General features: G+C 43.1%; 2 protein-coding genes across 2 annotated transcripts; both read right to left on the bottom strand.

Moving 5' to 3' along the window:
- Window positions 1-454: 454 nt before the first annotated feature.
- On the bottom strand, window positions 455-5603 carry LOC118416712 (alpha-amylase 1-like). Its single transcript, XM_035821915.1, has 11 exons — window positions 5497-5603; window positions 4967-5143; window positions 4493-4638; window positions 4083-4254; window positions 3730-3795; window positions 3310-3471; window positions 2582-2729; window positions 2038-2162; window positions 1509-1681; window positions 1009-1175; window positions 455-723 (listed from the first exon to the last, which is right to left on the bottom strand). Exons 2-11 carry the CDS (start codon window positions 5132-5134, stop codon window positions 560-562), a joined length of 1491 nt encoding a protein of 496 aa, XP_035677808.1. The 5' UTR covers window positions 5135-5143; window positions 5497-5603; the 3' UTR covers window positions 455-559.
- LOC118416713 (alpha-amylase 1-like) lies at window positions 455-11793 on the bottom strand. Its single transcript, XM_035821916.1, has 12 exons — window positions 11623-11793; window positions 11087-11263; window positions 10593-10738; window positions 9977-10148; window positions 9566-9631; window positions 9115-9276; window positions 8539-8686; window positions 8200-8324; window positions 7700-7872; window positions 7205-7371; window positions 6843-7006; window positions 455-559 (listed from the first exon to the last, which is right to left on the bottom strand). The coding sequence occupies exons 2-11, from the start codon at window positions 11252-11254 to the stop codon at window positions 6843-6845; spliced, it is 1491 nt and encodes a 496-aa protein (XP_035677809.1). The 5' UTR covers window positions 11255-11263; window positions 11623-11793; the 3' UTR covers window positions 455-559.
- Between the last annotated feature and the right edge of the window lie 449 nt (window positions 11794-12242).

Genomic DNA, 12242 nt, shown 5'->3' with positions numbered 1-12242 from the left:
TGAATATACCTCGCCAACAAAGTACGTGCGAAGAGACTTTTCGAATGATACCAAAGTTGCCCTACACTTGTCACTACCCTATATAAACTTTAGTGTTACTTGGCCATGGGGTCAAACTTTAAATTCTCATATCTCACTTACAAACCTCGATATTTGACAACGGTTTTCAGCTGACAGCTTCAAGATTAGCCTACATGTTAGAATACACTTTTCACTTCGAACAGCCATATCTGTTAACTTGAGCCTCGTCTTCATTTATAGATTGCAGTCTCCAGTGATAGGGACACTCTTCCAAATTGATTAATAGTATTAATCTATTGAATAGATTGAGTATTTATCAATTATATATATGTTCATAGTTATTTATTGATTATCAATTAATTCATTAGTTATCAATCAAGTAGTGTAAATGACATTGTAAAGCTTCAAGCAAACACGCACACACAGAGAGACATGCTATGACGATTTCATGTCCATGATTTATTTTACTTCAAGACTGAGACTCATGCGTTGCAATCATTTGTGATGCAAATGCATTGTTATTCGGGACCATGTAATTCTACAGCTTAGAACCCTGGTGGATGGCAATGACACCATCATCAGCATGGCTGGAGATGTGGAAATGCCCCCGTCCGTCCCCTCCTACTGTAATGGTCGTGCCCGAGCAGTGGCCGTTGTGCTTGTCGCCGGAAATGACATCACAGTAATCTCCGGCTGGCATGCCTTTGAAAGATGAAGATAAGAGTATGTGATGAAACACTGTCATATTGACCACATTGTCTGTAGCAAAATCTTAGCCAGCACATGTGATATTCTTTACTTTTTATTCGCAGTAAATCATCGACCATCTGTCCTGACAATAATGAACAGCGACCGAGGCTAGAAGTCTGCAATTACTACCCGGCCCAATGTTCTACTAGTACCCCAGTCTAGTAAGTGCTTCTCCTTGAGTTTATATGTACCGGCGTGAGATTCAGATATATCAACGCAACAGTTTGCACATTGTACCTGTTTGCAGCCACTCGTTCATGTTATAGCCATCGTTGTTGATGACGATGAAGCCCTTGTTGCCACGTGAGAAGGCGATCTGGTTGTTCCCGTTACTCCACCAGTTCTGCAAACTCTCACCGTGGACCACGTTACGGAACTGCGCCATGTTCTTAATCTGGCGCCACCTGAAATAACAAGTATTAAGATAACCGTGTCATACGATAAAAATACGAATATGGGGATACGATTTAGAGTTTGCTACTGATTCTACGTATACAGGTGCTTTCAATATGTAATAAACGTTAACGTTGTTGATGACTAAATGCTGGTAAATAGCCAGAGCACGTCTCAATTTTCGTATAAAATTTACCCAACTCGATGCACATCATGAAACAATCACCACAACTTTGTTGGCAAACGCTCTTTTCACCATGAAACAGTTTCGTGAATACACAAAAAGTATTTTTGACGTCACACCCATAGACAACAACTTAGCGTGCCCTGAAATGTTGACCTACCTGTGCTCACACATCCAGCCACCTCCACAGGTGCCGTCAGAGTTGATGGTGACGCCGTTGGTGTTTCCGTTACTGTTGGGAGGACCTTGGTCAGTGGCGTGAGAGTCGAAATAGAAGCTGGACATCACACGAGGGTTGCCGTAAGGATGGGCCAACATGAAAGCATTGGCCATCTGAAGGTGGACAGAGACTTGTTACTGTAATAGTATTGACACTTGGTGATATGATGATAAAATGGACATTATAGAGATCTGTATGCAGACAATTAGACTGCAGTTTCTACCAGCGTAAACCCGCTGTTTCTATCATCCTTAGTATAGACCTTCGGGTCTCTAGTCTTCGACAAATCTATTAAGTCTGTTATTAATACATATTATCCTAAAATGGTACAAAAGAGTATGGACTCTCCGAATACGATTCAGACTGCATAGCTCATGAGAGGTCGTGTTTATTTGACTTCACATGTCACTTCTACGTTATCAGTTTGTAATGCAAGGTAAAATAAAACAGTTTTTGAACTGGTCTTTACCTTGTAGAGTTTGGAGTCTCTGAATGTAATGATGCTGGCACCGCCGGCACCGTGGCCACGCTGGTTGTCATGGTTATCCACGAAAACAAGAGAACTCCCAGAAGGCAGCATGCCCCAACCTTCGCCTGAAATGGTACAGGATATACCATCGCACATCAAAGATAAGCGTGCTGTCCGTTTCCTTACATTATAACGTATAGCCATCTACGTATCAAAATTAAAATCAGTAGCAGGAAATCTTCGATATTATCACTGATTTACGACTGCACTGAGAGTAAAATGCCTACTTCGTGGTGTATTCCAAGGTCATTGGCAAATGTAGCCTTATACTACCACCTGTTATGACTTAGAGTTCAGTTTCTTGAATGAATAGAAAAAAAATTGAATGACAGCAATATTTCTGCAATAGAACACATTCCCGCAGCAACTGATGATAATAACCTGTTGTATATGACGAATTTTCTTATGCTATAATCTTACACCATGCACGTCATGGAAGGCCATCTCTTTCTGGAACTTCCCAGTATAGATATCCTAAACATACCCCAGTTGGAGAAGTAGCTCAGCTTCTGGTTGTTCCACTTCCTGAAGACCTCTCCGATGAACTTGGAGTACTTGAACTCAGTGACGCGGCCAAGGTGTTGGTACTGGCCCGATGTGATGGGCTCACCGCCCCCAACGTCAATCACCTCCTGTTAGCACCAAGGTGGTAAGAGACATCGATGACTAACGTTATCGAAAATAATCTCATCAGGTTGGTAGCACCTAGGACGCTGGAGTTTTCTTTTAAACAACCAGTAAAGTCTGCTTACGTTTCGATCAGACATCTTCCTCAGAACGTCTAATTTACGTACTGCTTCTCGCCGTTATATGTAGCTGATGCAGGCAACACAATCCCAAACGTGGCTAAATTTGTGTCTCCCCTGTCTGGTGGTCTGGTTGTGTACAAGAAAGCTCCAATACCCGGGTCCGATATAGATGACTTGAACCGTAAATGGGAAAATCATTCAGATACTTCTACATCACCATACAATATTCAACAAAATGGCTGGCACACACCAAGACAAACAAACATACATTCAAACGTTAACCAAAACGTCCGCGAAAATATCAGAATACGAAGAGTGTGGGCGAGCTCGTAATCTGCGTGTTAACCCCGTTAATGTATGTTTCAAGTCCAATAGGTCTAGCAGCTAGCAAGAAGAGGAATGACTTTTCGTCTGTTAGCACTCGGAATTCCTGCACATAGCCCAGTTCTCATTTTGCGCATACCTGGACGATGTAAGGCCGAGTGTTGGCGGCAAAGAAGTTGGTGGAAAGATCGTGCAGTCTGCCGGAGATGGCCTGCAGGTCACCCGGCCACATGTGCTTACACGCGTCCACTCGGAACCCGGCAACACCGGCGTCGATGAGCTTGTTCATGTATCCTGCGATCTGTGAAATAAAAAAAACGACATGTCGTCAACCCAGTCGTCAACCAGTGCTCACAAGTTGAACGTGATTGTGACTGTAGGTTTGGACAATTTTGTAACTTCAATGGTCAATGTTGTATGTATTAAGATTATCCCATATCATATTCAATGTGTTATATATAAAAAACTGTCATGCTGCCATAACAACTAATGTGAGGACAAATTAGCGATAGGGTCTGAGTTTCATTATAAACTTCAAATGATAAGAAAGGTCCATTACCTTGCCCCTGACGTAATCGGATCCCAAGTTCAAATCTGGTAAACCAACCAGCTTACAGTTACGGACCTGTAGCACAAGAATATGCGTCAGTGGAAGAGAATGTCACATACTGTAGAATATCTATATCTTTAAGGCAAGAGATATCAAACAAATCTCTGTAAAACGATACGTGAAGATCTTGTTCCTGTGTTTCCTAAGTATAAGGAAAGAAAGCTAATGGCACCACCGCAAGCCCCCTCCCCCCCCCCCCCCCCCTTATGGATGTACTGGAGGATTAAGACTTAGAAGCATATGGGAAGATGCAGTGACCTTGACCACATGCAATTTCAAACTCGTTAGACGTTAGTACACACCTGGTTAACATCCATATAGTTCTCAATGTTTCCGCTTCCGGAGTTGCAATTGCCGTCGTTGAAGTCAAAGGCACTGTAGACCCCGGGGAAGTCTTCTCCGTTGTAAGAAGAGCCTGCTGTACCAGAACCTGACCCAGCTGCCATATGGTTGATCACGGCATCCACGTAAATTCTGTGTAAAGTAACAAAGGTTCTAGGTCCCACTTTCATGCTCTAGCTTTACCAGTAGTACGAAATGATTGGTAACAATGAAATAGTTGATTTTTGCAAGTTTATAGATGGTGTCAGACAGAATTGAATGATATGATTAACGGTTACTAACAGCAACAATTAAGTTCATATCAGTTGAGAAGCAAGCTTAGGCCTTCAGAGTCCTAGTCTTTTAGCGTTCCTGTTTTACAGACACCCACCTGACGCCGACATCGTTACACCTCTTCACCATGTCCCTGAACTCAGCATCGCTTCCACTGCGGGTCTGCAGCTGGTAGCTGACCGGCTGGTAACGCTCCCACCACGGACGACCACTTTTCACCGCGTTCTCGCTTGGAGGCGAGACCTACAACAGGGAGTTTGTCACATTGATATAGTCAGATCAAGCTTAGTCATATTCCTAAACCTCTTAATAAGTCTTATCTCCTTCTCTCCTCATACGACATATAGAAATGCTTCAGTGATGCCCTGATCCCTAAGTGTCAGTGTTCCGTCGAGTCGTGAGTATTTTTAGGGTTTGATATCAGGCTCGGATTATTGGTACATTAATTCGGCCGATAGTTGAAATATTCGTATGGCAAGTATAGGCATATAAGATGATAGCATTCAGTGCGGCACTCTGCACATAACTCATTGAAATGTAGTAAAAAGATCATATGTTTTGTTGCACCTACCTGTACAGCACCGAAGCCGTTGGGCCCCAGGAAACGCTCACATTCCGCTGCGATGTCCGCCCACCTCCACTCGAACAGGTGCACAAGAGTGGTACGTCCATTCTCCATGTTCGCGCCCCACTGGGCCAGAGTACCAGCAAACAGCGACAGGATGATGATGAGCCTCATGTTGATGTTCTGTGTAAAGTTGCGGTATCATTGGTAATACTATAACGTCGAAACCCAAAAGGGTTCTCTTCAAAAGTGAAGAGACAAATGTTCTATGTAAAACGAAATACGTGATCGTCAGTAAAATTGTGAAGACAATGTTTAACAGCTGGTTAGGAACTTTCGATCAAGATAGAAAACAAAGACTCTAAAATCAAGTAAACGTTGTCAATGAATTCAAATGTTCTTTTAAGTGTTATACTACCCAAAAAGACACCTTTATTCTGTTACGAAAAGGTCATAGAATATTTTCTCGCCATAACGCGACAAAAGCGTTGTACATCAGGGTCAGGTTTCTACCATATATATAAACATTCGCTCACCTGGCTACCAAAGTCTCGGCCAAATGAACTGCGGTCAGTCAGAGAGGCTCATACGAGCGAGACGTTCTTTTATACCAATTTTGGAGGAAACAAAAGATAAGGCCGACCAAAATGGGGGTGACAACGCACGTAGTCCTTCAAGTTCTGGCGGTTCCGATTGGTAGACGTTGTTTGAATATGTTAATTGTATGTTAACTTCCAGTCTATATTTGTAGCAATGTCATCAACTTATGGTCACATGTCCTTTTAAGTTAACTGGAGTGCCACAAGTCAAGTAAACGACGAACAAGGTCGAGTCAACATAAGACTTGTAAACTTGAGTGCATCATCACTATTTCTACTATTGTCTATTTAGCTCTCATCTATCCCTTACTCTATTTGGCCATGGGATCGCCACTAATGATCCGACAACCAATTGGCCCTACATTTGAATTAACGAAAAAAACGACAACATGTGCATCTGTGACACATGTGCGTGCGCTAGCCTCCCTCGTAGACTCTGGGGTGGCGGCGTTTATTTTTGGGGAGCGCCGCGATATTCAACATGCATATGGGCTAAGGTACTCTATGCTGTGAAAGGAAGCTTTGCCGCACTCAAGGAGTCAATGAATGAGGCTACGCGTGCGCACCTAACGTCCTGCAGATCATTTCGTCCTTCAGGTCATTTCGCTGTGTACTTTGTGCTAACGTCATGACATAACATGCATATAGAAAGCAACGTTAAAGCAATGAAAATATTATTCAAGAGACTGGGCTTTCTTTAAAAAGAAGTGAAAATGTAAGTTGGGAAATTTGTTGTAAAACAAAGATATCGCCTAGGAACAAAAGGGCGAAGGTGTCTTGGACAGAAAACCGACCTTTGTGTATCGCGAAAATATGCTTTTCGTCGATTAATACAATTTACCATAAATCGATTACTGTGGTAAGTAATGGGTTAACTTGTAAACATTAGTGTTACATAAATGTCATTTTATCTCTGTAAAATTTGTGGGTAAATATGAATATTCGACAGAGTCTTCCGATGTTTTTATGACGTGGTGAGAAATCCTGCAGGTGCTGAAGCATGTGACTGTTCTAAGAAGGTCAGACGATAATGTGCACGTGTCTGAAACGTGCCATTCCGTACAGGAGACATTGGTAGTGAGTGACTGAGCGAGTGAGTGAGTTAGTAAGTGAAAAAAACATTTGACAACAGTAAGGCTATCGATGCGATCAAGGAAGGTGAAACAGGGAAATAAAAACATTCTGCAACTAGTTAATCATACCAATTTCTTTTATTTTTTTCTTTGCAATAAGAATGGATTTATTACCCCAGAGTGTATTTAAACATGATCTCCATTCTAGATTTACAGCTTAGAACCCTGGTGGATGGCAATGACACCATCATCAGCATGGCTGGAGATGTGGAAATGCCCCCGTCCGTCCCCTCCTACTGTAATGGTCGTGCCAGTGCAGTGGCCGTTGTGCTTGTCGCCGGAAATGACGTCACAGTAATCTCCGGCTGGCATGCCTGAAAAAAAGAGAAATTGGAGTATAACTATGACACAATTCGTCGTGGTGCCATCAGCCTAGTAAAGCTGTCAACACTTCATTTTCTTTGACTTTGAACCCTTTTCTCCAGGCAACATGGGATTGAAAAGCCAAACCTTGCCTGTACCGTGTATGGTGCCCCGAAATGATAAAGCTACCTACAGTCTGCACACCGTACCTGTTTGCAGCCACTCGTTCATGTTCCAGTCATCGTTGTTGATGACGATGAAGCCCTTGTTGCCACGTGAGAAGGCGATCTGGTTGTTCCCGTTACTCCACCAGTTCTGCAGACTCTGTCCGGTCACCACGTTACGGAACTGCACCATGTTTCTAATCTGCCGCCACCTGGGAACAAATTTAAGGGGCTGATGGGTTCATTGACAAAATATCATGTGACCGCTAACAGAATTTTCCTTTCAAAAAGTTGGCAATTGCTGCCATTGCTCGTCACAATTTTGATTTTCCTGACATTCAGGACTAGTCAGCGTGACCATGTTAGACACTAGTACTGGCCAACCAATAATTTCCCCTCATGGTGTCTTTCAAGCTCCATTCAAAACGTCCATACAAGGTTTCTGCGTACAAGTTACTATGACATTTGAATGCGCAGTTTCACGACTGTGAAGGCTTCAATCGCCATTAATGATATAGTTTCTAATATTGTTTGACTTACCTGTGTTCACATATCCAGTCTCCTCCACAGGTGCTGTCAGAGTTGATGGTGACGCCGTTGGTGTTTTCATTGGTACTGGGAGGACCTTGGTCAGTGGCGTGAGGGTCGAAATAGTAGCTGGACATCAGACGTGTGTAGCCGTACGGATGGGCCATCATGAAGGCATTGGCCATCTGAGGATGACAGGTCATCAAAACTTCAACACCTTGGCAACAGACAGTTCTAGGTCTTGCCCATGACAGCACATATGCATAACTTAACAGGATTAGGATGTTCCCAATATTCGTATGACTAAAAGTTGTTGACCGACTTTAAAGTGGAATCGCTACTAGAAGCTTGCTAGAATCAAGCTGTTTACATGAAAATGCAATTTTGCATGATTTAGACTCAGATAACGTGATCACAAGGATAAGTCATCACAGTTGGTTGCAGGGACTTCCCCACGTGATTGTCATGTGAATACTGTTTTGAATACAATTTTTCATTGAACTGGTATGAACCTTGTAAAGTTTGGAGTCTCTGAATGTAATGATGCTGGCACCGCCGGCACCGTGGCCACGCTGGTTGTCATGGTTATCCACGAAGACTAGAGCACTAGTAGAAGGCAGCATGCCCCAACCTTCTCCTGAAAATTTAAAAAAAAGGTACGAATTCATCAGTTAATTTCTCAATATTCGATAAACAACTAACAAACAGTTTGCTTCTGCAGTGAATCATCGTTAGATACGATCATTTTTTTCTTGATGAGTAGGAACGCTTCATTTTACATCCCATTCCTATGTGGTCATCATACTTCCCACTAGTACAGGTGATTTTCCAAATAGCTATTTTATACCCACCCCAGGTAGAAAAGTAGCTCAGCTTCTGGTTGTTCCACTTCCTGAACACCTCTCCGATGAACTTTGAGTACTTGAACTCGGTGACGCGGCCGACGTGTTGGTACTGGTCGGATGTGATGGGCTCACCGCCCCCAACGTCAATCACTTCCTGTAAGCAATATGGCAGAACAATGTCCTTGGGCAGAGTCATGATTAAGTAATAATTATAACATAAAAGACAAACAAAACGCAGAACATAATAGAAATAGCCATAGCATAATTTGTGTATATTCCTTGAAAAGCACTATTTTTCATTTCCGCAAACATCACGGCCGGGCCCCGTTCTGGAAATGTGACCATAGCACAAAAGTTTAACTGTGAATTTGCACCGAGGAGGTTTCTTGGCACCATCTATGGACCTTATTAATAGAAAGACGTTCGAAACCTTGCGTATGCATTAGCCCCATGCATATCTTTGAGCAGGCAGCGGTTGTGAGGATGTTGCCGATGAGAGTATGCCTACTACTGGCACATGAATATGAGAGGGTGTCTACACTGATAAACGCCTCTCGCAGCCAGTTGTCATTGTGAGCATACCTGGACAAAGAAAGGTCGAGTACCCGCGGGAAAGTACTCCGTGGAAAGATCGTGCAGTCTGCCGGAGATGGCCTGCAGGTCACCCGGCCACATGTGCTTACACGCGTCCACTCGGAACCCAGCAACACCGGCGTCGATGAGCTTGTTCAGGTACTCTGAGATCTGTAAGTTGTGTTGGTTGATAAGAAAAATGAGACAATGTTGAGAAAGACCATTGTGTCATTCTGCAGTTATTGTGCACTTAGGACTCTATCGCCTGTAAACAAAAGTTAAGCTGTCAGTAGTATCCAATAGTTACCTGGCCCTTTCGTGATGCTGAATCTCAGTACGGACTCTGGAAAAAAATACACTAACAATAAACCTAGCTTAACTATAGAGTACTTAAACGATATGAAAGTAACATGTTCTACAGAAAGTTAAAACAAACTACAAATAAGGAAGAACCAATCACCTTTCCCCTGACGTATTCGGAGCCCTGGTTAAGATCTGCCATTCCTTGCAGCTTGCAGTTACGGACCTGAAATATTAATGTAACAAAAGGTGTTCCCCCATGATTATGAAAATAGCGACCATCGCAATCTAATTGGATTTACTATCTTGACACCTAGTAATCGACCATTTGTCATGCCTGTAACCTGTAGTTTTGAAAGATGACTGTTGTACCATTTTAAACAACTTAAATCACATCTGTACCAAAGGGTCATGAAAGGTAAATTTACCTTTCATGACCCTTTGGTACAGATGTGATTTAAGTTGTTTAAAATGGTATGGGCAGTGGGATGTTGCGATATAGTCTGCGACCTCGTGTCTGCTAACCTAGCCACTCAGCAAAACTGAAATCGGGGAGCTATAAATTACAAACCTGGTTGGCATCGTTATAGCTTTCAATGCCTCCACTTGCGGTGTGGCACTTGGCATCATTGAAGTCAAAGGCACTGTAGATACCCGGGAAATCCAACCCATTGTAGCTGGACCCAGCTGTACCATACCCTGACCCCTCTGCCATATGGTTGAACACAGCATCGACGTAAATTCTATGTGAAAAAAAGCGAATATGCGAGGTCTACGTTTCTGTCTGTATTCACTTTATCTTACTTTAACTTAAGTCTGATGTTCTCCTACTAGTTCTCACCACTTCCAGTGTAGATGCGTCCTAACTAATAAACGTTTAGGTCCCGATTGGATATTATAAAAGGGGTCCTGTTGGACAGTTCACGAGCTGTTTGCATATTCGGGCGGGACCCCTACGTGGGCCCACGGGTCACCTTGCGGCTCCCGGGCGGGAGGCGGGTTTGCATTTGAGTCGGACTTAAAATGAACCGAGACCCGCTATGAAACAAATAGACGACATACTCCCGGTATCCGGCAGTCCATCGGAACAAATTTGTGGTTTCGGAGCCGGGCCGGGGGCTACACCCCTGACGGGCGCCGGTGCAATTGGAACCTTAGCTGTTCTGTTACCGATATAGTTTACCCACCTGACGCCCGCAGCGTTACACCTCTTCACCATGTCCCTGAACTCCGCCTCGCTCCCACTGCGGGTCTGCAGCTGGTAGCTGACCGGCTGGTAGCGCTCCCACCACGGACGGCCCCAGGACACACGGTTCTCGCTTGCAGGAGACACCTTGGACGCGAAAGATATGTCTGAATTGTCTTCTATTGTTCACTTTGCTGCAGATTTTGTTTCTTACACACTTTCTGATTGATTGCAACTTACTGTTCACATCTTTCTACTTCCGTTTTACAGCCTTGGTAAGTAGGATATAGGAGAATGAATTCTTTTCACAACCAGTTTGTACTAGAAGAGCCTTGTTAGGTAGTCAGCTAAGCTCATGTGGTATTTCATATTCCGGTGGTTTATTTAGCTGAACATAAATCAAACAATTTTCCCACATAAACAAGTAACACAGAACTAATCTAAGTCTACAGGCATACTATGGTCTACGTCATAATAATAGTACCACGTATTTACCTGCACTGCACCGAAGCCGTAGGGCCCCAGGAAACGCTCGCACTCGGCTGCGATGTCCGCCCACCTCCACTCAAACAGGTGCACGGCCGTGTGTCGCCCGGACACGTTGTTTGGGTCCCACTGTGCCAGAGCACCCAAAAACAGTGACAGGACGATGATGAGCTTCATAGTAATAATCTGGGGAAATCAGCAACATAATCAGTGCGATCATAGTTCTTAAGGTAGTATCTGCTGTCTCCAATAAAGCCTCCCAATATATACAGTGAGTCAAACCCCAAAATGTTTGATGACTTGGTCTGAGAATATGTTCCTAATAGCTTATTGCAAATAAAAAGTTGTGAGGACAAAACTTGCCGAAAATTTTTCCACGATCAGTCTACCAGGAGATCGGCAAGTGGTGTAAATTGTCAGCATATTCGCAGCCTTCGCCTAATGAAAAGTATTTTTTGTGCTTGAAAACGAATATGTACATGTACAAATTTTATATTATATTGTTGAACCATATGTTTTCATAGAAATAAAGAAACTGTGTTCACCTTTCTGACCAAGGCTTTTCCACGTGAACAGCTAGTCTTCAACTGCTGCCGGCTTACAAACGCGGGGGTCTATTTATACAAGACTGGGGACATCATTGATAAGGCCAGGCCCAGGCTATGACAACGGATTTTGAAGTTGTTAAATCAATTTGTGCTCATTGGATACCAATATTATCAGATATTAGGTCAAGGTAACCACGTGCGCACTAGCAATAAACGTAAAAATGACTCAGCAAGTTTCAAATGTTTCCATGTTCAATATTTCTCGATTGTGTTGTCAGGAAGACCTGTGGGTAGGACCTTTGGTTTTGTTCTCCCCATCCTTCCCAGGTCCTAGTTACAGATAGATACGCCATGTATGAGACGTGTACATTAAGATATGTCAATAAGTTGATGTTGGTGAAACGTCTGTAATCTTCATTGGGCTATTGGAATAAAAAATTCGCAGGAGCATTTTCTTACTATATATACATTGCTTAAGACAAAATTCTTCATGAGAATTTCGTCAAAACTACAGTTTATATCAGTAATAAATTATTCTTTATCGCACTTTTGGCATGTTTCCAGATAAGGGCCTTCCGATAAGGATATGACGCGATGGGAACTCACTCAAGTGATGA

The sequence above is a fragment of the Branchiostoma floridae genome, chromosome 5 (assembly GCF_000003815.2).
Source record: "Branchiostoma floridae strain S238N-H82 chromosome 5, Bfl_VNyyK, whole genome shotgun sequence".
Taxonomy (NCBI): domain Eukaryota; kingdom Metazoa; phylum Chordata; class Leptocardii; order Amphioxiformes; family Branchiostomatidae; genus Branchiostoma; species Branchiostoma floridae.
The sequence above is the reverse complement of the archived record's forward strand: the minus strand, read 5'-3'. Positions and strand labels throughout refer to the sequence as shown.